The following is a 24,601-nucleotide window of genomic DNA, read 5'->3' on the forward strand; positions in this document are numbered from 1 at the left end:
GAGTCTGGACTCAGCATAGTGTCTATTCATGGCCTAGCCCTCCTGCTTCCTAGCCACCTTGGGCCCTGGCACTGGACACCCTTGGCCAAGGACACTCCCAAACAACTGCGGAGAGTCTGGGTTTTTCCCCCTGTCGCCCTGGGGATGGAACCCAGGCCCTCAAGTGTGCCTACCCTGTCCCACTGAACTACACACCTATCCCTGGGAGAGGAACTTTAGATGCAGCAAATGTCATCAAAATCCTCTTCCTTCTTCTGCTCATTTAGGAAGCTTGATCTGCCCAGCAGAGCTTTCGAAGTTGCCTCGGAAGGAAACTTTGAACTACAGGGATATGCCTTTGAGGCAGCCAACGAGCAGCTGAGACACCCCCAGATCGTGCGTGTGGGGCTAGTTCAGAACAGAACCCCACTCCCTGCGGATACCCCTGTGGCAGAACAGGTACAGCCCTCTCTCTCTCTCTCTCTCTCTCTCTCTCTCTCTCTCTCTCTCTCTCAATTCTTTTTTTAACCTTTATTTATTTATTTATTTTTAGTTGTAGATAGACACAATACCTTTTTATTTTATGTATTTATGTGGTGCTGAGGATCGAACCCAGTGCATTACACTTGCTAGGCAAGCGCTCTACCACTGAGCCAAAACCCCAGCCCCCAGGTGCAGCCTCTCTTGATCATAAACACAAACAAGGCTCTGGCTCACCCTTTGCTTTGAACACATCACAATCCTTGGCTGGCCACTCATCTAAATCCACAAGCCCATGAGTCTCAAAGGATAGCTGAAACACTTCTGCCGGACCTCCTCATTTTCCTCCAGCCTGAATCTTGAACTTTTCTTTCTCTTCTGGTTTTTACCCTTTCTCTTCCTTACCGTTCTTTCCACCTTCCCTTTCACTTCCTGTCCAGCTGTTGATCCTGATTAAGTTCCATTTTCCAATTAGGAAGGTGCCCATTTGGCTAACTAGAGCTCTCTTCATGGGACACTGCCTCTCAGTCACCTGCCAGAAGGCCACTTGTCAGCATACACTGGCAGGACTGTCCCATGCTTTAATCCTAAAGGCAGAAACTCCCTATACCCAGAACTATTGCAGCTGATGGTGCCCACAAGTGGATAGGAATATGATCGATGTTCCTTTATGAGCTTATGGTTAATAAATAAATGTGGGAGCATTGTGCATTTCCCTAAAGAAACATCACCACAGACAGACACAGGTGGTTAGTTTATATACTTCTTCACAGCATTCCTCCAGCTGCTCAAACTTCGATGGCTTTCTTTGCAGAATTTTCCTCATGATGTAGTACTCTTGAGAATTCTTAGGGATTCTTGAGAAACTTAAGGTCACTTAGATTCCTGGTCAGGTTCTGAATCATCTTTCATGTTGATCCTTCCTTTGCTTTTGAGGGATTGAAAGATATCAGTGGTAGAGTGCTGGCCTGGTGTGCCCAAGTTTGATCCCCAGCATTCCACCACCATCATCGAAAAAAAGATATGTGGTTCTCAGTTTACTTTTTTCTCTGGATTTTTTACTTGTGAATATATCTTCCCTATCATCCCAGATGGTCAGTTTGTAGGGCCAACAATGTTCTTGTGCCCATGGCACCTAGAAGTATTTTTTTGCATGTTGGTAACACGGAGCAAATTTGTGCTGACACTATGTGTGTGTGGAGGCCTGGAGCTAATAGCCTCTTGGGGAAGAGACTGAGAGCATTGGAAAGAGTTTGTGTTCTCTGGGTTTTCAGCCTGGTTCCTTTGGTCTTTCTTTGAGTGAACACTATGGAATGTCTCTTGGAGCCAGGGATTGGGGAGCATGTGAGATCCCAGGAATGAGACAGTAGAGAAACCAGTGGCAGCAAAATGGGAACAGTGCTGCCAAAGGGGCACCCAGAGGCAGCTAGGAGAATCTGCAGAAGGCTCACAGAAGGACAACATGTCACACAGATGTCACATATCTGGGAAAATTGAGTGGTTGGGGGAAGCTCATTCCTGACCAAGGGCACACACCAATGCATGAAGAGTTAGAAGAATCAGAAAGGTGAGTTGGCAGGTATGATTCACACAGGACAGTGGAAATGGCAGGACAAGCAAGCCCAGCACCTTGAATGCAGGATGGTGTAGAGTAGACTGTCCGGAGCCAAGGGAGCAGCTGGTCCAGGGGGAGATTGTGTGTGTGTGTGTGTGTGTGTGTGTGTGTGTGTGTGTACATGCATATGCACCTTGTACACAGTACACAGAATCAGACTGATACTTCTCAGCAACCCCATGAATCTGGTGGTTGTTTCCCCCATTGCCAGGTGAGGAAATTGAGACAGTGTCCATGGGAACCAGAGCCTCTGTACCTCCGCTTTATATTGCAGATTTTAGTCTGATGATATAACCAGCTATTAGAACCTCCCTAGCCCACTCATCTCCTCACACCTGGTCAGGTGGGAGTTTGTTGTTCAATGCACATTGGGATAAATTCTTTCAAATCATCTTCTCAGAAGAACTGAATGGATTCTAATCCTTGCTTTTTAAATCATCAGGTCTCTGCCCTTCACAGACGCATAGAGGCCATTGCCGAGGTGGCTGCAATGTGTGGAGTCAATATCATCTGTTTCCAGGAAGCATGGAGTAAGTCTTTTGTGATGCTTTCTCAGCTGCCTTCAAACAATTGTGTCTTCTCTCCATGTTGTCAAGAGTGTCTGCTACCCTATTTAAAAAACACCACCACCAACAAAAATAAACAAACAACAACAAAACCAAAACTTCTTTCTATAGAAAGACCATTTGTCAACAACACCAGAATCCCAGGAAACCTGGCCTCCCTCTCTCACACAGGCTCTACTCGGTCATTTGATCCTTTCACTTCTGTCTTTCACATCTTTTTGAATCCCTTTACTCCTCCCTCCCTCTGTACCACTGCCCTGGTCCAAGCCACCAAATCTCTCTCAGTTTTTTTTTTTTAAATGATAGGCATGCAACCCAGGTCCTTGAGCATGTAGTCAACCACTGAGCTACACCTCCTAGTCTTCTCCTCAGCTTTTATAATTACCTCTCCTGATGATCTCCTTAAACCCTCTTCCTCTGGCCTCTCTTAACCTTGCTTTACCTTCAGATCTTAACTCAAATCCAGTTAGCCTGCCTATCTAAAATCGAGTCCTGTTATATGCATTCCTGGTACCATGTGCTTTTCCTTTATGTTATTTTTTTTGTTTATTTTTATTGAAATTATATGTGCTTGTGGTTTAGACTCAAAATAGGTCTGTAAGGTCTGTTACCAAAAAAAACAAAAAACAAAAAAACAGCTGTTCTCCTCCCGCAAGGCATCTTCTTTCTACACTTAGCTTGTTCTTTGGAATTTACCTTTGTTTCTATAGTTACTTCCTAATTTTTCAGTTTTACGTCATTCATGGACTTCCCACTATAGAAGTGCTTTGCCTCCTCATGCCCGCCTCTACATACATGTATCCTTCCTCGTCTATTCTCCATTCGGGGTTTCCACTGAGCCATTTTGATTTCTTTTCCTGAATAATTTTTTGTTTTCCCTGCAGCGTGATTTGTTTTCTACATACTTAACCACAAGTTCAACTCCATACTTTCTCCTAAATTCCCTTAACCTGTTTAGACACATCAAGCAGTCTATCAATTTCCTCTCCTTAAAGAAATCTGTCCCAGAACCTTCTAACTGCTCCAGTCTGAATTAATTGCCCCACCTGCTGGTCACACAACTGATCCATTCATCATCCTGAGGAGTCTGTTTTTAGGATCATCATCCTGAGGCGTCTTCTTTCCTTCCTCTTTCTGATTACTCATTTGGGTGGAATGGCCCCCTGAGTAATCAGAAAGAACACATGGGAGAAAAATGTTCTGGGACCTTGCACATCTTAAAATATGTGTCTTCTACAATTTGCTTGATTGTTTGGGTAGGTATCAAATGTGAGGTTAGAAATAATTTTCTTTCAGAAGTTTAAACACATGGCTTCATGGCTTCCTAGCTTTGAATGTTGTTGACTAGCCCAAAGACATTTTAATTTATGACCTATTGTCTGTGACTTATTTTTCTCTGGATGATTATAGGATCTTCTCTTTTTGGCTAATGCTCTGCAATTTCATAATAATGTCCCATTGTGTGTACCTCTCTCCTTCGTTATTCTAGGCACTCAATGGATTCTTTCAGTCTAGAAACTTGGATCTTGCAAATCTACATTTTCTTGTATTGTTTTATTAGATCTTTTCTCCTGTCAAAAGACAAAATTACAATAAGCATAGTTTGAAGTTCTTAATTGACTTGGTGAGTCTAGAATCAGGCAACACTGCATTCCAATGAGCTGAGAAGAAAGAGGTTGGCTTTATAAAGGAGAAGGGCTGAATCAAGTAGAAACAAAGAACAAAGAGAGGATTGGTTGCTTCAAAGTTACTTTCCTTGAAAGGCAGGAGACAGGAAGACAGAACAATAGAAAAATAACTGAAAATAGTTAACATCACATTACTTCAGATTAGTTTTGTGGTAAAGATTAAAGTAGAGGGAATGACAGTATCATGCTGGCTGAAATTGGTCTGTTTTGGAGATTTGGCTATCATTTCTCTTTCTTAAGGTTGGATAACAACTTAGTTTCTGTTTGGTGATGTGGAACTTTAGTATCAGTAATGCCATTTTGATTTTTAGACTGGTCCCTTATTCAACTTCTTCCTTTTATGGGATTGGAACTGCCCCTCATGTGTTGAGGCCTACCATGGACACCCTCCTCCTTGGTGGGGCCCCGGAGATTCTCTCTGGCAGAACCGAGCACTTTGTCCTGCCAGGTTGTGCAGCCATCCCAGGTCACAATCTATCTCTTCCTCTTTAGGCTGGCAATTTCCAAGGACAGAACCACGTCAGAGTCAGGAGCCTGGCTCATTGAGTGGTCCATCATGCCTTACCCTTTAATTAGAAAACTATGGTTGGGGCATTATAGCCCCTGACCTCACCCAGCCTCCATTCCTTATCTCCATTCCTCTTGAAGGTTTGTTTATGTTGGAGTATTTGTGTAAACAGGAAATAAAAGCCATTAAAAGTGGAAATGGAGACTTTTGGAGGCCTTAGTGACTTGAAATGAAATCAGCATGGGAGATTGTATTCTCTAGGGGCACTTAGTCATTACTAATGCTCTGAAAGCTGAGAATTAATGGCCACTAAAGAGCATTTTTGTTATCAACAGCTTTTTTGTCATCTTCCTTAAAATAGTGCATCTGTCTTCACCTCACCAAAGGGACACAGGGGAGCCGTAAGTCTGGTACCAAGGCTCTTGGGGGTGGTTGTTGGCAGCACTTGCTGCCTGTTTGGGGCACGGAGAGGCTGCCGGTACCATGGGTGGTGTGTTCACTCCGGTGCAGTCCTAGGACCAGGCATCCTGGGACTAGAGGGATTAGGAAGCTGAGGCTTCTCTTTCTACACAACTGTTTCTGAGGGTGTCAGAGAAGACCTGTCCCTTAGCACAACTGGTGTTGGGGGGGGGGGAATATTATCTACCATCGTGGTTTTAAAATAGGCCATAAACCCCCATGCCAAGGCAGTTGAACACCATAAAGTCACATCATGAAGCATCCTGCAGATGTTTCTCTAAAGTTGGTTTGTTCAGAACTGGTAGAACAATCGCAGACATTTAGAAATGCATCTAGAAAGTGGTCGAATGCTTGCCTATCGTGTGTAAGGCCCTGAGTTGGACATCCAGCACTACAAAACAAAACAAAAACCAGTTAGTTTAATGAAATTTTCTACTGAATTAATTCCCTGGCAGGGTCTAGCCAAAGATCATGGGAATAATGCATTTATCTTTGAACATGCTCATTCTCATTTCTGAAGAAGCCTCCTTGTCCCTGGGAGAAGGAGGGTCCCAATAGTGATCTCCTGTAGCTGAGCTGAGGAGCATACCCAGAGGCTGTGGGTGATAGAATTCTAACCTTTCTCCCCTTTACAGCTATGCCCTTTGCTTTCTGTACAAGAGAGAAGCTTCCGTGGACAGAATTTGCTGAGTCAGCAGAGGATGGGCCCACCACCAGATTCTGTCAGAAGGTAAGACATTAACTGCTCCTCCAAAAAGAGCTACTGAACCTGCATGGGTCACAGAGCATGGCCCAGCTGTGGCTCTTTGCCACGGAAAATGTAACTGTTTGGTGCTTGTTTTACCAGTTAAAGTAGATAAGACTGTTTGCCACTTCTTTTTTTTTTTTTTTAAGTGTATGTTCACTTAAAAATCATAGACCTTCAGAGCTGTAATTTACGTTTGTGGCTTTTTCAGGTAAGGAGGCTGTACCTCCTATAGAGGTGGTCTATGACTTCTATAGTAAGTCCAGGGACATCGATTCTTTGTCCAGAGTTTTGCTTACTCCAGTCGCCATTTGCTTGCGTCATATAGGTTTTGACGCGTGACCTGTCTCATTAGGTAGAAATTTGTTTTGATTTCTTTTTTATTAAAACATCATAACACATGTGATATAATCCCATTTATATGAACTGCCCAGATAAATATCTAGAGATGGAAAGCAAATTTGTGGTTGCTAGGGTCTGGTTTAAGGAAAGAAGGGGAGTAGCTACTCATGGGGATAGGATTTCTATGAGTAGCTGGGGTGATGAAAATGTTCTAAAATTAGATCATGGTGATGGTTACCACAATTCTGTGAATCTACTAAAACCCACTGAATTTCATACTTTAAAAGAGTATGTGAATTATGTCTTAATAAAGCTGTTATCAGAAAAACCCGTAACAGCTGGGTGAGGTGGCTCATACCTTGTAATCCCAGCGGCTCAGGAGGCTGAGGCAGGAGGATTGCAAGTTCAGATCCAGCCTCAGCAACAGCGAGGTGCTAAGCAACTCAGTGAGACCCTGTCTCTAAATAAAATACCAAATAGGGCTGAGGATGTGGCTCAGTGGTTGAGTGCCCCTGAATTCAATCCCTGGTACCCTGAAAAAAGAAAAAGTGATGGATATTAACTTATCCTTATTCTCATCCATAATGAAGGAACTCCTCTCATTTTTCTGTCTTCTCTTTCAGACTTCATATATCCTTAAAAAGTTGGGGGACAGAGCTATAATCATAGTGATTTTATCAATATTAAGTTGTGATTCTAAATATCAGTATTTTCAGACTATAGGGGGAAAACAATCTCTTGTTTATCAGGTTGTTGATTCCTTGCTATGGAAAAGAGAAGGGGACTCCTTAGGGGGCTGTTGCAGTTCATAAGTCTGAGCTAGGGCTAGAAGAAGGGCGTGAATGAGATCTGGTGCCAGTCAACATCAAAGGGACCAGAGGTTCAAGGTCACCCCTTAGGGATGTAGCATTCTGCTATGGCTAAAATGTGTTCCCCAAAGTTGATGTGTTACAAACTAATCCCCAATGTAAGAGTTGAGAGTGGGGATGAGCCACCGTGCCTGGCCCATCTTACCCATTTTTACATGTACAGTTCAGTAAAGTATTTTCACATTGTAGTGCAACAAATCTCCAGAACTTTTGCATCTTATAGATCTGAGACTCTGAACCCATTACACAATAGCTTCCCTTTCCCCTGCTCCCAGCCACTATCAACCACCATTCTATTTTTTCTTCATGTGATGTGATTACTCTATCTTATATAAGTAAATCAGAGAATATTTGTCCTTTTTTGACTTACTGGTTTCTTTTTTATTTTTATTTTTAAATTTTATTTATTTATTTATTTGTTTTGTGGTGCTAGGGATCGAACTCGGGCCTTGTGCATACAAGGTAAGCACTCTACCAACTGAGTTATATCCCCAGCCCTCTTTTTATTTTTTTAACCTCTATCTTATTGATTTATTTTTATGTGGTGCTGAGGATTGAGCCCAGATGCTCTACCACTGAGCTACAACCCCAGCCCCTTGACTGGCTGATTTCAATGAACATAATGTCCTTAATGTTTATTCATGTTGTAGCATGTAATAGGCTTTCCTTTTTTCTTTTGAGGGTGAATAATATTCCATTGTATGGATAGACCACATTTTGTTTACCTATTCATCTGTTGATGGATACCTGAGTTGCTTCTATCTCTTGGCTATTGTAAATAATGCTGCTATGAATCTGCATGTAGAATTATCTTTTTGAGTCCTGCTTTCAGTTCCTTTGGGTATATATCCAGAAGTAGGATCATATAATTCTATATTTAATTGAGGGGTGGGTGTGGGAAACCTCTATAGAGTTTTCCATTTAATGTTCTTACCAGCAGAGCACAAAAATGATTATTATGGGCTGAGGATGTGGCTCCTCAGTAGTAGAGTGCTCACCTAGCATGTGTGAGGCACTGGGTTTAATTCTCAGCACTGCGTAAAAATAAATAAATAAAACAAAGGCATTGTGTCCATCTATAGCTAAAAAAGATATTTTTCAAAAGAATAGTGATTATTCTTGTTTAGTTAACCATGGGCATCAGGATGATAATGACATTTAGTGTTCCTGACAACTGCTATGAGTGATAGCTCCAAACCAAACCCAATTATTTAATAGAATCATTCAATTCTTCTCCAATAAAAGAACTTTAATAGGCTGGAGTTGTGGCTCAACGGTAGAGTGCTCGCATAGCACATGCAAGGCCCTGGGTTCAATCCTCAGCATCACATATAAATAAATAAAATAAAGGTACTGTGTCCAAATACAATTAAAAAATAAATATTTATAAAAAAAGAACTTTAACCATTGATTTGAAAGTAGAACTCTGAATTATTTGTATTTCCAGCTAGCAAAGAAGCATAACATGGTGGTGGTGTCCCCCATCCTGGAACGAGACAGAGATCATGGGAATGTTCTGTGGAACACAGCCGTGGTGATCTCCAATTCTGGAGCAGTCTTGGGAAAGACCAGGAAAAACCATATCCCTAGAGTGGGAGATTTCAATGAGGTGAGCTGCACCACTGTGCTTGCTCTTTAGTCTACAAATCTCACTGGGCTTTCTGTGTGGAATAACGTGGTGCCATGTAATGCTGGAATAGTATGGATGTGACGCTCAGAGGGTCTCATGATGTTGCCATGCATCACACAAGCAGATGATATTCAGACATTATCTGGCAGGTGAGCCGCAGACACCTGGAACACAGTGAAATTTTTATACATTTTTAAACTATAACCTGATATGACTTCTTGAAACTATCCTTTGCAGTAAGTGGTACTTAAGTTAAAACCAAAATAGTGCACAAATATGAAATGATTCCTGAAGCCCCTTTCAGGATCTGAGCACCTAGCCCACCATAGTCCAATCCTAGTTTTGGGGGTAGCATTGCTCGTCTGTGGCTCCCATGGTGTCTGAGTTGGCCCAAGTCCGTGTATTGGGTGATAGGGTGTGAATATGTCTATGTGTGTTACATGAGACTTCTCATTCCTGTTGTCAGGGCATAAGTCAGGGACTGTTTTGATTGGTTCATGTCAATTCATAGGTGAGTGAGATGGAGGGAGTGGATATTGGAAGAAGGGAAATGAACTCCACCTAATGCCTAAGATACTAAATCTGAATGATTTTCAGTAAGTGCAGTTTCAGTCCTTGGTCCTCCCTCTGCAATCACAGGGCTCTCAGCTACTCTTATGCTGGTTGGGAAGACAAGAAATCATTTACAGGGCTAGAAGAGGTTCCCCAGGAGAGAGAAGAACCCAGGTTTCACAGTAACAGCTGGAGGTGGATGTGGGAAGACATGCCCCTCACCTGTTTACCCTCTGATTAATTTTTAGCTCCCACAGATAGCAGAGGGCAGGTCTCAGAACAGGATATGCTCTGGCGTCTGCCACGTGTGTATATCCCGGTTGCTTCCTGATCCTCATCAATTTTGAAATGAATGAGAAGAAACAAAGGCTCCAAGGCAGACCTATTTGGAATCCACCTTTCCCCTCTATCTTCGCTTAATGTTGTCCCTGATACTGTTCCACAGCTGGGAGAGCTCCCCTCTGTCTGCCCTGCAGGTTTATCCTTAACCCCTGGCAGGAGGCCTAAGGCGTTTTTTGTGGGCTCCACTCTCAGATTTGGCCTTAATCAGTTAAGCAAGTCTCATGGTTACTCAGGTGACAGTTTTCTCTTCCAAATAGGAAGAGGATTGCTTTGAATGAGTACAAGTTTCTTCAGCTGCAGACTTCTGTATAAGGACATATGGTTGGTGTAGACATCAGTTAACTCTTGTTAGCATGGATCAAACCTCAGCCTTTACTTGAAACCTCACCATAGTTTATCCTTAAGTTGCTTCATCAGAGATTTTTTTTTATTGGTTGTTCAAAACATTACAAAGCTCTTGACATATATTTCATACATTAGATTCAAGTGGGTTATGAACTCCCATTTTTACCCCAAATACAGATTGCAGAATCACATCAGTTACACATCCACATTTTTACATAATGCCATATTAGTAATTGTTGTATTCTGCTACCTTTCCTATCCTCTACTATCCCCCCTCCCCTCCCCTCCCATCTTCTCTCTCTACCCCATCTACTGTAATTCATTTCTCTCCTTGTTTTGTGTTTTTTTTTTTTTTTTCCCATTCCCCTCACAACCTCTTACATGTAATCATCAGAGATTTTTGACATGTCACAAAGGAGACTGTGGGCAAATGTTTAAACCAGAGTGATTTTCCTTTGGGGTTGGTTGGTTATTATATCTGGATTTGTGTGTTTGTCTGTGTGTGTATGTATCTGTTAACACTGAAATTCTGGAACTTGTAGAGTCTACACCCAAGGGTGTTACTTTTAGACTACTAGTCATATTTTTCTGTTGCATCTAAGGAAAGTGAAATTCTTGAAGTCTGAAGCATCAATATGTGGTCCTTTGTTTTTGTTTTTCAGTCAACCTATTACATGGAAGGAAACCTGGGCCATCCTGTGTTCCAGACCCAGTTTGGCAGGATCGCAGTAAACATTTGCTATGGGCGACACCACCCTCTCAACTGGCTCATGTACAGCATCAACGGGGCTGAGATCATCTTCAACCCCTCAGCTACCATTGGAATACTCAGGTCACTCAGCGGGCAGGATCTTGGGGGCTTCTTGGGGCCCAGAGACCATCTCCTCCAAAGGCTGGGCTGTGGGACTTAGAGATACGTTTGGTAAACTGCAGCAGGCAGGTGCAGCCACTAGGATGTCTAATAGACCTGAGCCCTAGATTGTATGTTGGCACATTTGACCTGCTTTTCAGTGAAAAGACTTCTCAGGATGACCATTACAAGCACCATCTCCCCAAAGAATCACTTGCTCTCCTCTAAGACTTAACTTTTGCTATGATTCTGAACACTGAGATGAAAATAATAATCCCTACCCTCCTCTGCATTCATCAAGATTCAGAAAGCCTCATTTTTAAGTCTTGAAGCCCAGTAGGTGCCTGACCAGTGTTAGCTCCTGGACAGGGAGGTTACAGATTCCTGATCCTCAAATCTACAGTGTCCACAGGGGAGAATGGAAATCCAGATGAGAAAGGGAACAGGTGAGGGAATTGGAGCCCAGATGATACTCAAGAGATCAGTCCAGGTGGGGGCTGTGATTGTAATCCAGTGCTTGACTAGCATGTGTGAGACATTGGGTTCAATCCTCAGCAGCACATAAAAATAAATAAATAAAGGTACAAAAAATACAATAATATTATAAAAAGAAAGAGAGAAAGATCAGTCCAGGAAACTAGTGTTTAACCAGCAAAGTGTTCTCCTTTAATAACATCTAACAGCTAGTATTTGGGTGTCAGCCCTATCCTTTAACAAACAAAACTACTCTGGTTAAGGCAGCACTGGGAGCTGGGATTGGGGTGGCCCAGACAGCCCCTAACGTCATGGGTAGTACCCCTCAGGGCCGCATAGTAAATAAGCAAGTGAGATAAAATAGCAGGATGTGGTGACATGCCTGTAATTCCAATGACTAGGGAGGCTGAAACAGGAGGATTGTAAGTGTGAGGTCAGCCTCAGCAACTTAGCAAGATTCTGTCTCAAAAAAAAAAAAAAAAAAAAAGAACTGGGGATGTAGCTCAGTGGTGAAGAAATGTTTCTGGCTTCAATCTCCTGTACTGGGGCGGGGGGGCGGGAAACCCTACACACTCGTGCCTCTGCCATTTGGCTCTTCCTCTACGTCTGAGCATTTGGGTGACTTCCAGGTTTGCATCATTACAAGTAACAGAGCTCTAGGAATTTATGTGCAAATACTTCTCTCCCCAACTCACTTCCTCTAAAGCAGAGTGCCTGCAGCAGGAGATGCTGGCATCTACTCTCTGAGGTCCTTGTTGCCTGGGCTGGTCCTTACTTGGGGGGACAGGCAGGGGTAGGTCTGATGGGCAACTTTGAGATTTCTGTCAGTCCACACTGTCCCTCTTGCACAGCAGGTCTCTGATCAGGTCATATTGCAACCCCTAATCTCTTACCTCAGGTCCACCACCCTGTATGTGCACCTGGAGGGCTAGTCCACATCCAGCAGGGGTGCTGTAGAGTAGAAGGAGAAAATCAGGCCTTGAATCTTCCCTTCAGTAAAGGCATATTCCGCAGAGAATATACCAGGGTTCCAATGGTGGCTTGAACACCAGTATTAATTAATCACCAGAGCTTTTGAGGTGGTCATTGGTTCCAGCCCTCAGGGCAGAACCTTGGGACCACCCTCAAGGGTATCACCCTCCTTCAGACCTTCCAAGAGTTAAGTCTCTCCTTCAAGGATCCCTAGAGGAAACAAGTCAACCCTGGGGTACGTGGTCGAGAATTGACTTCTGAGTCAAGGCAAGCAAAGCTGTGGCCGCAGACCCAGACAGCAGCCTCAACATGCGTATGCCTGCGGAGGTCCTCCCTGGCCTTACTATCTTGGGCTTTTATTAGCCCCAATTAAGCAAACAGAAATGTCCCAATGTAATAGGCACATAACTGCTTATGTCCTCAGCAGCTTATTAGGCTTATTAAAAATGATTGATTTTCTTTCCTCAGCCAAGAATCCTTCAACCCTTGGCTTGCAAGGGTGTGGTGAGGCCAGCCATAAAAACCCGTGGCAGGTCTTCGGGAAATAGGAATGTTTCATGAGCTCCTAAACTGTTCATGCCCTTTGGCCAGATAATGATACTCTTGGAACTGTAGCCTGAGGAAGTGAAGAGAACAAGGCTGTGCACATGATGTTTATGGCAGTGTTATTTATAATGGAGGGAGAGGGGATGGCAGCAGGAGAAATGTCAGGCTTAAGTAAATTTTAGCTCATCTCTTCCATGGGTTATTACCACTAAAAAGAGTCATTATGAAGATAATGAAGCATCACAACAGAAGCCCATGAGCAATAAAAAGATGTATCCAGGCTGTGGTCAGAACTCTGTAAAAATTTTTGGCCTGTGGACAAGGATAGTTGTAGAGTATGGAAAAATGACAACATGTGGTTTACTAGGAGGGCAGGGATTCTGGGTAATTTTCTTAAAACAATCAATGATTATTTGAAGAACTGATATTCTTAGTACAATGCCAGGCAACCTCTCACATTGGATCACAACTTCCAGAATCATCTATCCCCTGCTTGCTCTACCAGAGACAGACAGATACACATGAGTGCCTGAACTGTGGGTCAGCAAGGTGTCCTTGCTCATTTTTGTGTCCCACGATAGACCGTAAGTGCTTTTTTATTCACTGAGTCATGCTGGCAATCCCAGGATGTATCCGGCAGAGCCCATGTGACCAAAGATTCCTGCTCTGTATGTTCATGCATCAGAAAGTCTGTTTCTCATCCCCTTGCTACATTTGGCCTTCCCCCTGGTATTATTTTTAGGGGTTTGCGTGCGATACACTGGGAATATGTCAAATGCCCTTGTCCCCACACCAGACTCTTCAAGATTCCTGCACACAGCCGACTCTCGTGATCCTCCAGCTTCCTTTCTTTGGTGGTTTTGAGAGCATACATTTCATTGCCAGCTGTGGGTTTGAATCCTACACAGAACACCTCCCTGGAGAATTATAAGAAAGATACTTTATGGCAATCACCCCACAAGTGTCTTATTTAATTCCTGAAAATGTCATCTATGGGTGTGTTTCTGTAAAAATCTTTTCTTAAAAGTTTTGTCAGCTTGGCTTAGCAGGTGGGGGGAAAAAAAGCAAAATGAGTTCCCTCAATCAAGCCAGTGATTTCCTCCCCCCGCCCCATTTCCAGACTCATGAATCCTCCTGAGCATTAGGCATATGACAAGCACCCACCCCCTCCACCTACTCCCTGGTTTAAACCAGGTGCACACTGACAGGAAGGAAGATTCTGGGGCATTTTGCTCCCAGGCACTCAGTGTTTGTAAGTGGGCATCGCTTCTGCCCATCTAGAATTTAAATAATGCTGTTTCTCAGACAGGAGATCGTCAATGAGCAGAAGGCCCACTGAATTCCATGGCCCATCTTGGCTGGAGGGCTGGAGAAGGATGGGGTCTGTGGTTGGGAAGAGGTCTCTCACTGCACTCTCCCTTTGGTGGGTGCTGGACTGAGGAAGGCTCACAGCTCAGCTGTGCCTGTAGGGTATCCAGTTAGGGAACCAGGGAGTTTCTGCTTACAGGTGCATGGTTCAGAGTAGGAAAATAGGAAGGCACTGGAAAACAAGGACCAAACTCAGAGGTTATAACTCTGCTACAAGATATGACTCCACATAACAAGACATATCCTAAATTCCTTTCTGGTTACTCTGTCTGAAATCTCCCCCCTTGGAGACTGATTTGCAAGGTAACATAGCACGGTAGGAGAGTTAGGGTGGGGCAGAGAAAGTCCATGCTCCGCCCTCACAAGCCAAACACACAAGCCAAACAAACACCCAAGATCCCAAGGTTCCAACTCCCTTCTGACATTTATCAGGAGAAGTTCTTCTTAGCCCAGCATAGAAAACAGATTCCCAGAAGGAAGGAAGAATATAGGAAATGATAGCTATGGAAGAACCACCATGTGGAGCTTCGTCACAATCTCCTTTTGAGGAAGTTTTGGAGAGGGAAACTGAAGCTCAGGATAAGGATTTGATCCTTCTGATAGTCAACCACAGCCTTGTGGCTTCTGCCTGTAGTAGGCCCTCCCCAGAACACTTTGTGGGCTTAAACAAGTTGCTGAGGACAAGTTTGGTCTTCTTTCAGGTTTGAGGTGACCCTTGGGCATAGTAAGTCTCCCTGGCTGTCCCCACTCTAGGTCTTGGAAGGCCAGTAACCAGCTGCAGCTCCAGGCTGAGCATCCACTGAGTCTGGCTAGAGAGTTGGCAAACTTGTTCCTCCTTTTCCTCTTTTACAGTGAGTCCCTATGGCCAATTGAGGCCAGAAATGCTGCCATTGCCAATCACTGCTTCACTTGTGCCATTAACCGAGTGGGCCAGGTAAGTCTCTGAGGTATAGATGATTAAAGGAGCCACTGCTGGTGGTTGTAGTGGAGACATATCACATGTTTATTTTGCATACATGTCATAAATCTGGAAGGGGACAAAGCAACTTGGTTTGTGATTTCTGTTGTTGCATTTAGCTGAAACAATTCTGAAAGGATCTTTGATCTGACCTCATTCTCTCACTTCTAAGTATCCAGTTTGTTATTGTCCCCACACATCAGTGGACCCCACCCACTGAACAGTCTTGACTACCAAACATAACGCATTTATCACCTAATAATCCTTTTCATCATTCTTATTAATCACATGTCAAACTCTGATACCTTTAATTTTTTTGTTCCCCCCTCCTCTCTTTTTCCCCCCCAGGGCCAAGGACCAAACTCAGTCAGGGCTTTGCGCATGGCAAGCACTCAGCCACTGAGCCAAATCCCCAACTTCACAGGTCAAACTCTGCTCAGAGCATCTGATTAGTTTGAGATAACGAATTTTTCCACACTAAGTCTATATGGTAAAATGCTTGCCTGGCATGAATTAGGCCCAGTACTGCTAAAAAAAGAAAGGACGGAAGAAAGGAAGGAAGGAAAGAAGGAAGGAATGGAGGGAGGGAAAACCCTGATTTTTAAAAAATGTTTTAAAACTGTAGATGGACACAATACATTTTTTAATTTATTTTTATGTGATGCTAAGGATCAAACCCAATGCCTCACACATACTAGGTAAGCTCTCTACCACTGGGTTACAACCCCAGCCCCAAATGCTGATGTTTTGGTTAGCCTGTGTGATCCCATCACAACTTGATGTATAAATTTCATTAAGCTTTAGAGAAAATATTAAAACAGTATATGAGGGCCCTCTCCTCCACCTTTCATGTCTTCACAGACCCCAGGCTGAGGTCTTACTGCTTCAGGAAGGCCAACTTCATATACTTTCCACAGCCCTGAGAACTGATCAGTGCCCAATGTGTTTCTTTTCTCCCAAACTATAAACTCCCCAAAGGCAAAATCCAGGTCTTCACCATGCTTGTCAAATTCTCCACTGGCTGCCTAATCCTGGGTGCTCAGAAGGACATTTAACAAGTATCTGTTGATTGCCCATAGAGAACAGACCCTGCATCTTACTTTCACTATTTCCAAGCTAACTCCCTGTGGTCGGGCTTGCTATTCTTGGTCTGGCTAAGTGTTCTGGAATGAACATTGTGGTGGTGCCACCTATGGGTTTCTCTTATACTCTACTCTTACTTCACAGGAGCACTTCCCCAATGAGTTTACCTCTGGAGATGGGAAGAAAGGTATGTTCCGTGTACTTTCATGGTGATGGGTCTCATCCCCCACTTCTCTGTTTGCTTCCTCTGGGCAAGGTCTGTCTCATAGCCTGTATCTGCATGCCTGGCGACTAGGAGGAGGTGCTGACTTCTCTGTTTTGTTGCCCTCTGTGGGGGAATCTGACGGTGGCCAGGATGACTGTGGCCAGGTCCTGGACATGTGTCCACTTTGTTCCCCAGATAAGGAGCAAATGGGAATTATATTAGACTCCATTCCTTCACTGGGATTGGTGTAAAGATGGACTGAGGAGATGTAGGGGAGCTCTTTGTGAGCTCCTGAAAATGCTGAAGGGCTGTCTTGCAGCTTTCAGACCTCCCTCTCTCCTTTCCTTTGTCCCCCCCTCAGCTGTACAAATGCCCCTCAAGTCAGCATGGATTGCCTGAGTTTCTAGGATCTACGGCTTGTTTTGATCTAAGGGAAGGTAACACCTCACCTCTGCTAGGACTACTACACCCTTAGGTCCCACTTTCTAGGCACTGATGTGAGGGAAAAGCTGTCCCCTCAGCAAGGAGGTGTCTGGAGGGGCCTGAGCAGATATGTTTCCCAAGAAAACACATACTGGAGGGGTCTTAAAGCCTTCCACATGAGGTCTTGGACTGCACCCCAGATCCACACTCCAGTCTCAGCTTCCTGCTGACAAAAGAGCAAAAGAGGCAGGGAAATAAGAGTTGGGGTCATGCTGGGTAGGCCCTACCCTGCAGCCCACTACTCTTCACATGCCTGTGGAGTGGCTCTTAGCACCCCGTGACTCATGAGAGGACCAAGATGTGGAGTGGGTATGAAGTGACCTAGTTGTCATGACAAGTAGGGCTAGAGTCTCCAGTTTACCGAGTGGGCCACCACAGGAAACAGGCCTCACAGGAAGCCCCTAGAGCCCCCGAGGCTTGTATTGTGGGTAGCTGATGGGAGTCAATACCTCTAAAGGGTGACCTTTAGAAGTTTTCTCAGTGACTGTGGGAAGTGACACAGGAGTGACCTTTACAACCACCTACTGGGCCTTCAGGTCTGAGAAGGGAGACAGGCCCTTTGAATTTCTGCATTTGGAAGATGCTGGGGAAAGACGTATGCACATCTTGTCTTGAGCATCCCTTAATGCACCTGCCTCTCCACAGACCTTACATTGTGTCTGTACAAACTCATGGCCTCTTCCATTTGCTTCTTAAAGCTCACCATGACTTTGGCTACTTTTATGGCTCAAGCTATGTGGCAGCCCCTGATGGCAGCCGGACTCCTGGGCTCTCCCGTAGCCAGGACGGGCTGCTGGTTGCTGAGCTCAACCTCAATCTCTGCCAGCAGATGAGTGATGTCTGGAACTTCAAGGTGGGTCCTCAAATTCCTTCCTGTTACCCTGCTCCTCTTTTTTTGGCCCTCATTCTGCTCACAGAGCTGTGAACCGCAGTTAACGGTGTTTTCCCTCAGAGACAGCTTACAGAAGGTGCCTTCTTTAGCCCTAGGAGCTCCATGTTGGGCCTGGTCTCTGCCTCCCTGCGGGCTGTGGGGAGGAACTATTGGATCAAACAATGCACAAACAGCAGGCCTCCATAAATTCTCTCATCTGATTTAGATTTTAGGTGCCTTCAAACAAATTAATCTCAATTTCATTTGTCCAGAGAATAGAGTGGATTGCTTGTCTAATCCTTTTTCCTTTCCAGGCATTTGCACTTATCACAAGATAAGTGTGCATGTCTGGTTCTGCCTGCAGCCAGGCCCCACAGTCTGGCCTTGACAATAGTGGGAAATGGGTCACACAGAGAAATGGGATCTGGGCCTGGCTCTGCCTTCTGTCAGTCACCCTAAGCAAGCACCTTCTGCTCCCAGGCCTTAGGACTCCCAGATGTAAAATGAGAGGCTTAACTCACATGCTGCCTGCTGCCTTTGAGACTGATACTCTGTGGCATCAAGGGTTTGAGAGGAATGTAGGTACCTGTCATCCCAGGATGGAACAGTGTAGACAAGGACAGGACCCAGGCAGGGTTTATTGTACTCATGCCCAGTAGTATTTCCACCAACTCAGTCCCCATTGATGAGCAAACCACCCAGCAAATGAATGTCACATTGTTATGACTGAATGGCATTGCCTATGTGACTGGGCTCTAGGCCTTACTCCCCTGCTTTCTTAAACATTGGTCCTTGAACACAATCCCCAGTCTCAGATCTTTGCCAGACAAACAAGGTGTTACCCATGACCATCTCTTGACATGCCACTCCTCTTAGATAGCTTAGATTAATGCAGAATTCTACCTAAATCAGAAGTCAGAGCTGAGAATTCCCTCCCTCCCTCCCTTCCTTCCTTCTATCCTACCTTTTTCCCTCCTTCCCTCCCTCCTGTACTAGGGATTGAATCCAGGAGTGTTCTACCACTGAGCTACATCGACATCCTTTTTTTATTTTTTGTTATGTTGTTTTATGGGGTTGGGAATAGAACCCAGGGCCTCATGCATACTAGGCAGCCCCAGCCCCATCCCAGCCCTTTTAATTTTTTATCTTGAGATAAGCTCTCACTAAGTTGCTAAGGCTGGCCTCAAACTTACAATCCTCCTGACCCAGCCTCCCAAACTGCTGGGATTATAGGCATTCCAGCCAGCTCTTTAACAAGTATCACCAGGAGCAGTAAACAGAATGTTTTCTCATCAATTACTTTCTTGAAGCAGAAACATTCCCAGCTGTGGCAATGGGAATGAGCTCCTGCTGAGGCTTTTTGAAGGAGCTGACTTGAGATGGAAGAATGGAAGGCATGCCAGAGACTATCTGTGTCCATAATGAGATGCCACATGGAGCAAACAGACCAAAAACTCAGCCAAGATATCTGGGTTCAAATCCTCAGCCTTTTCCACTCCTGGCTAGTGACCTCTCTGGGCTGTAGGCTGCTCTTCTGAGTTGCTGCAGGACCACATGACACCTCTCCTCCCTCTTCCCTGGGGGCAGACCACATCTCCTGAACAGGCAGGTCACAGAAGTCACCACAGGCTGGAATAGGCTGTATGAATCACTGGAATCAGTGCTAAGAGGTCACAGTGGGGTTGCTTCTCTACATTGGTCTGAAATTGTCCTGTCAACCAGTATTTCTATCTCACGGCTGCCCCCCAGTGGCAAGAAATGGTGGTGAGTAAGTGATAAGTGTTTATAAACAGGAACCTCGAGAAAGTATGTCTGTGTTTTGTTTTCAGATGACAGGCAGATATGAGATGTACGCACGAGAGCTTGCGGAAGCTGTCAAACCCAACTATGTCCCCACCATCGTGAAGGAGTAGCTGTCTTCTGTCCCCATTAGATGAGTAAGTGGGGCAGGCTTCACACATCCAAGTTCTCCCTAATTATGTTACTGTCCAAATGGATTTTTAAATGCCACAGCAGGAGTAAGGTGGAATTGGAATGACTGCTAAATGGGTACAAGGTTTCCTTCTGGAGTGATGGAAATGTTTGGGGACTAGATAAAGGTTATGATTGTGAATATATTAAATACAACTGGATTGCATACTTTAAATGTTTCATTTTATGTTATATTAATTCTACCTAAATTTTTTAAATGCTTTTTTTTTTCTTTTGGTATTAGGGATTGAACCCAAGGGTGCTTAACCACTGAGACACATCCCTAGCTTTTAAAAATTTTTTTGTTTTATTTTGTATTTTTGAGACAGACAGGGCCTCACTAAATTGCTTAGGGCCTCATTAAATTGCTGAGACTGGCTTTGAACCTGCAATCCTCCTGCCTGAGCTTTCTGAGTCCCTGGGATTATAAGCATGTGTCACCATGCCTGGCACTATCAACTTCTTAAGGGTCAGCATGAGAATCTGTGTGCTGGTGGAAAGAGGTTGAGAGCAGATACAGAGTTGTGGAGCCTACAGTGTGGATGTGGGCAGGTGGTCTTTGGACATTCCAGGTTATTCCCCAGTCATACACTAGCCTAGGTATGTGTAAAGGGTTGTTTTTTGAGAAAGCATCTCACTGTATTTCCCCAGCTGGCCTCCAGGTCCTGGACTCAGGCAATCCTTTTGACTCAGTCTCTCGAGCTGCTACAGGGATGCACTACCAAGCCAAACTTTCTGTGAAGTATTTTGTAGATTCAATTAGAGACCATAACCAATTGACTAAGTAAGTGAGATTATTCCACATCACTTAGGTGGGCCTGAATCAACCCATTAAAAAGTCTATGGCTCAGGCTTCTCTAAGGAAGAGGAATTCTGTATGCCAACCATAGCTCTGGGCCTTGGCAGGAATTCCAACCTGCTTCCCTGACAGCCTGCCCTGTAGCTATTGGACTTGCCTAGCCATGCCCTACAATCATGAAGTCAGGTCCTTGCAATGAATCTCTTAATGCATATCCTACTGGTTCTGCCTCTCTGGGTCTGACTAATACAGATTTTGGTACCAGAAGTGGTTCCTAAGAAATACAATCTTAAGAATGATTAAGATTAATTTCTGCAATTGATTCTGGGTTATCTGGAATTATTCTCTCATTTGATTATATTTAAAGGCATTAGTGCTTCAGATATAGGCCCCCTCCTTGTGCCTTGCTGTTTCATTGAATCCAGCCCTAGAGACATGATGAGCTTTTTCTGTCTGGCCTTGCCATATCCAAAGTCTTTGTGCCTATAGTTTCTAGAAGAAGCATGTAGTCAGCCTAACATAGAGGTTTAGGTGACAAGTTGTTACATTTATGAAATAGACATTAATGTACCAGACACTATTTGATTATCTACACGGCTCATTGCCAGGAAGCAGAATCGTCAGGCCCATCTGAGAGCAGGAAGGCCCTACACAGATGGAGTCACTTTGGGATTTGCCTTATGCCTGGAATGTTTTAGATGTTCAGTAAACATTTGTTGAATGGACTTTGGGTGGAGATTTTATGTGGTTATTGCTGATGACATGGCAGGCTCTTAGGCAAGAACCCAGGGTAACCTTACCTCTGAGCTACATCCCCAGCCCTCCACCCTTTTTTATTTTGAGACAGGGTCTTGCTAAGTTGCTGAGGCTGGCCCCAAACTTACAGTATTCCTGCCTCAGCCTCCCAAGTTGCTGGGTTTATGGGCATCTGCTAGCATACCCTGCCAGTGACTCTATTTTCAATGGCAAAGAAGAAAGTGGTAATTGGTGGTATGATGTGACCATAGAAACTCATCTGTAGGGTAGATCTATATTTGAATTTTGCAACCTGTGTTCAGGAGTTCCAACCTGATAGCCTGCCTTCACTGTGGATTTCAGGCTTGCCTAACCAGCCCCCATCATCATGTAAGGTAATCCCTTACACCAAATCTCTTGATATCTTTTACCTAGATCTGTCCCCTTGTGGTTCTGCTTCTGTGGTTGACCACTGACCCCTGACTCACACATCAGATTACTCATTTCTCTGCACCTGGGTTTCCGCATTTGTAAAATAGGGCCATATGCCCTTTCCTGCTTTATGTCACAGAATGATGATGAGTGACAAACTTGATGGGTCAGGGAGCTCCTTGGCAGCTGTCAGAACAATAATTCTGTAGGCACTGTCCCTTGCACCAACCACATGGCAAGAATCCAACCTGCTGAACCTCAAATAGAAGTTGACCAGAGTGTCCAGGGTAGAGGTGATGTCTTACTCTTCCCAGTTACAGAAAGCAACTTTGTGCTTTCACTGGCCCAGCAGCTGAATTTTGCATGAATGACCCCATGTCAGGGCTGGGGTGCTCCTAGATAGCCCCTTTGGATGAAAAAGCCAGATAGAGCTGTCTGGCCACAACTGTGCTAGTCTCCTCAGCCTCTGCCTGCTTCAGGTACAGTCCCCCTTCTTGTGCCTTGCTGTTTCATTGAATCCAGCCCTAGAGACACGGTGAGCTTTTCTGTCTGGCCCTGCCATATCCAAAGCCTTTGTGCCTATGGTTTCTAGAAGAAGCATGTAGTCAGCCTAACATAGAGGTTTAGGTGACAAGTTGTTACATTTATGAAATAGACATTAATGTACCAGACACTATTTGATTATCTACACGGCTCATTGCCAGGAAGCAGAATCGTCAGGCCCATCTGAGAGCAGGAAGGCCCTACACAGATGGAGTCACTTTGGGGTTTGCCTTATGCCTGGAATGTTTTAGATGTTCAGTAAACATTTGTTGAATGGACTTTGGGTGGAGATTTTATGTGGTTATTGCTGATGACATGGCAGGCTCTCAGGCAAGAACTTGAATTGGTTCAATGTCCATGACCTGCAAGCCACCAGGCCCTAGTACAATCTTAGATGAAACCTTCTGACCAAATGAAACCGAATGCCAGCAGAAAAAAGAAAATGATTTTCTCACCTGTAAGATGGCAGATGGCTGGACTCAAAGTTCTGAAGAACCCTACAGCTCTAGCAGGTAGCCTTTCTGTCAGGCCACAGATTTATTTTATTTTAGTGGTGCTGGGGATTAAACCCACGCTCATACATGCTAAACACAAACTACCACTGAGCTACATCTCCTGCCCAAAAGCTTTATTGCTGGCATCTGGGATGAGGTTTCGACATATAAACCATAGTGTGCACAAAAGAAAAAAATAACTTAGGCATTCTTAAGGATAGACCATATGTTAAACCATAAAAGAAGTCAATGAATTTTAAAAAAATGAAATCATGTAAGTCATATTTTCCAATTGTAATGGAATGAATTAGTAGCAAAGGGAAAATTGAAAAATAGGTGAGAATTAAACAACATTTTTAAATTTTTTATTTTATATATTTATTTAGCCATACTGAAGATCGAATCCATGGCTTCTCATATGCTAGGCAAGTGCTCTACCACTGAGTATACCCATAACCCAACATTTTCATTAAACAACCAATGAATGAGAAATGAAATCAAGGGAAATTAGAAAATAATCTTAAGACATGAAAACAAAAAGAAAGCATACCAAAACTTAAGGAATGCAAAAAAACAGTCCTAAGAAAGAAATTTATAGCTGTAAATGCTTACAATTAAAAAAGTTTTCAAACCAACAACAAAAATTTATACACTGAAAAACTAAAAAAAAGAAAAAAGACCAAATGAAACCAAATGCTAGCAGAAAAAAGAAAATGATTAGAGCAGAGATAAGAGAACAGAAAATGATAGAGGAAATCAATGAAACCAAAAGTTTGCATTTCTTTCTTTCTTTTCTTTCTTTCCTTTTGATACTTGGATTGAACCCCGAGGGTGCTTTACCACTGAGCCATATCCCCAGCCCTTTTTATGTTTTAAGAGAGGGTCTCACTAAATTGCTTAGGGTCTTTAAATTGCTGAAGTTGGGTTCAAACTTGCATTCCTGGAGGATCGTGAGTTCAAAGCCAACCTCAGCAACTTATAGAGGCCCTAATCAACTCAGTGAGACCCTTTCTCTAAATAAAATATAAAAAGGGTTGGGGATGTGGCTTGAGGTTAAGCATCCCTGGGTTCAATCCCTGGTGCCCAAACAAAACAAAACAAAACAAAACCTTGCATTCCTCCTGCCTGAGCCTCCCAAGCCACTGGGATTATAGATGTGCACCACTGTACCCAGCAAAAGTTTGCATTTTTTAATAAAATTGCCAACGGTTAGCTAGATTGACTAAGAAAGACTCAAATTACTAAAAATCAGAGATGAAAGTGGGAACATTACTACTGATTCTTTAAAAATAAAAAGAATTATGAGAGAAAACTATGGATAAATTGTATGCCCACAAACTGGAGAGCCTAGACAACCCAAATGAAATGGACAAATTCCTGGAAACACAAGATCTATCAAGATTAAATCATTAAGCAACAGAAAATCTGAATAGACTTATAACTAGTAAGGATGTTGAATTGGTTGAATTCTACCAAACATTCAAAGTGCACCAGTCCTTCTCAAACTCTTCCAAAAAATCGAAGGGAAGGGAACACTTTCTAACTCACTCCATGGAGCAAGCATTACCCTGATACCAAAGTCAGAGACACTACTAGAAAACTATAGACTAATATCCCTTATAAATATTATTTGGGTTTTTTTTTTGGGGGGGACAGGGTTTTGCTATGTGGCACGGGCTGGTCTCCAATTTCTGGGC

The 24,601-nt window shown here is 43.8% G+C and overlaps 1 protein-coding gene across 3 annotated transcripts in view; it reads left to right on the forward strand.

Moving 5' to 3' along the window:
* Upb1 (beta-ureidopropionase 1) overlaps positions 1-24,601 on the forward strand; it is a 56,548-nt gene that overhangs the window by 7,842 nt on the left and 24,105 nt on the right. For 2 of the 3 annotated variants that reach the window (XM_026412551.2, XM_026412550.2), the window contains exons 2-10: positions 267-438; positions 2,517-2,604; positions 5,931-6,025; positions 8,699-8,860; positions 10,783-10,952; positions 15,183-15,264; positions 16,516-16,558; positions 17,758-17,912; positions 19,760-19,867. In XM_026412551.2, coding sequence (XP_026268336.1) covers positions 267-438; positions 2,517-2,604; positions 5,931-6,025; positions 8,699-8,860; positions 10,783-10,952; positions 15,183-15,264; positions 16,516-16,558; positions 17,758-17,912; positions 19,760-19,843 — 1,051 coding nt within the window. In that variant the 3' untranslated portion in view covers positions 19,844-19,867. Of the gene's footprint in view, positions 1-266; positions 439-2,516; positions 2,605-5,930; positions 6,026-8,698; positions 8,861-10,782; positions 10,953-15,182; positions 15,265-16,515; positions 16,559-17,757; positions 17,913-19,759; positions 20,058-24,601 lie in introns of those variants that run through there. The other variant, XM_026412549.2, reaches the window with a different exon arrangement.

This window comes from Urocitellus parryii, chromosome 3 (assembly GCF_045843805.1).
Source record: "Urocitellus parryii isolate mUroPar1 chromosome 3, mUroPar1.hap1, whole genome shotgun sequence".
NCBI classification, from domain to species: domain Eukaryota; kingdom Metazoa; phylum Chordata; class Mammalia; order Rodentia; family Sciuridae; genus Urocitellus; species Urocitellus parryii.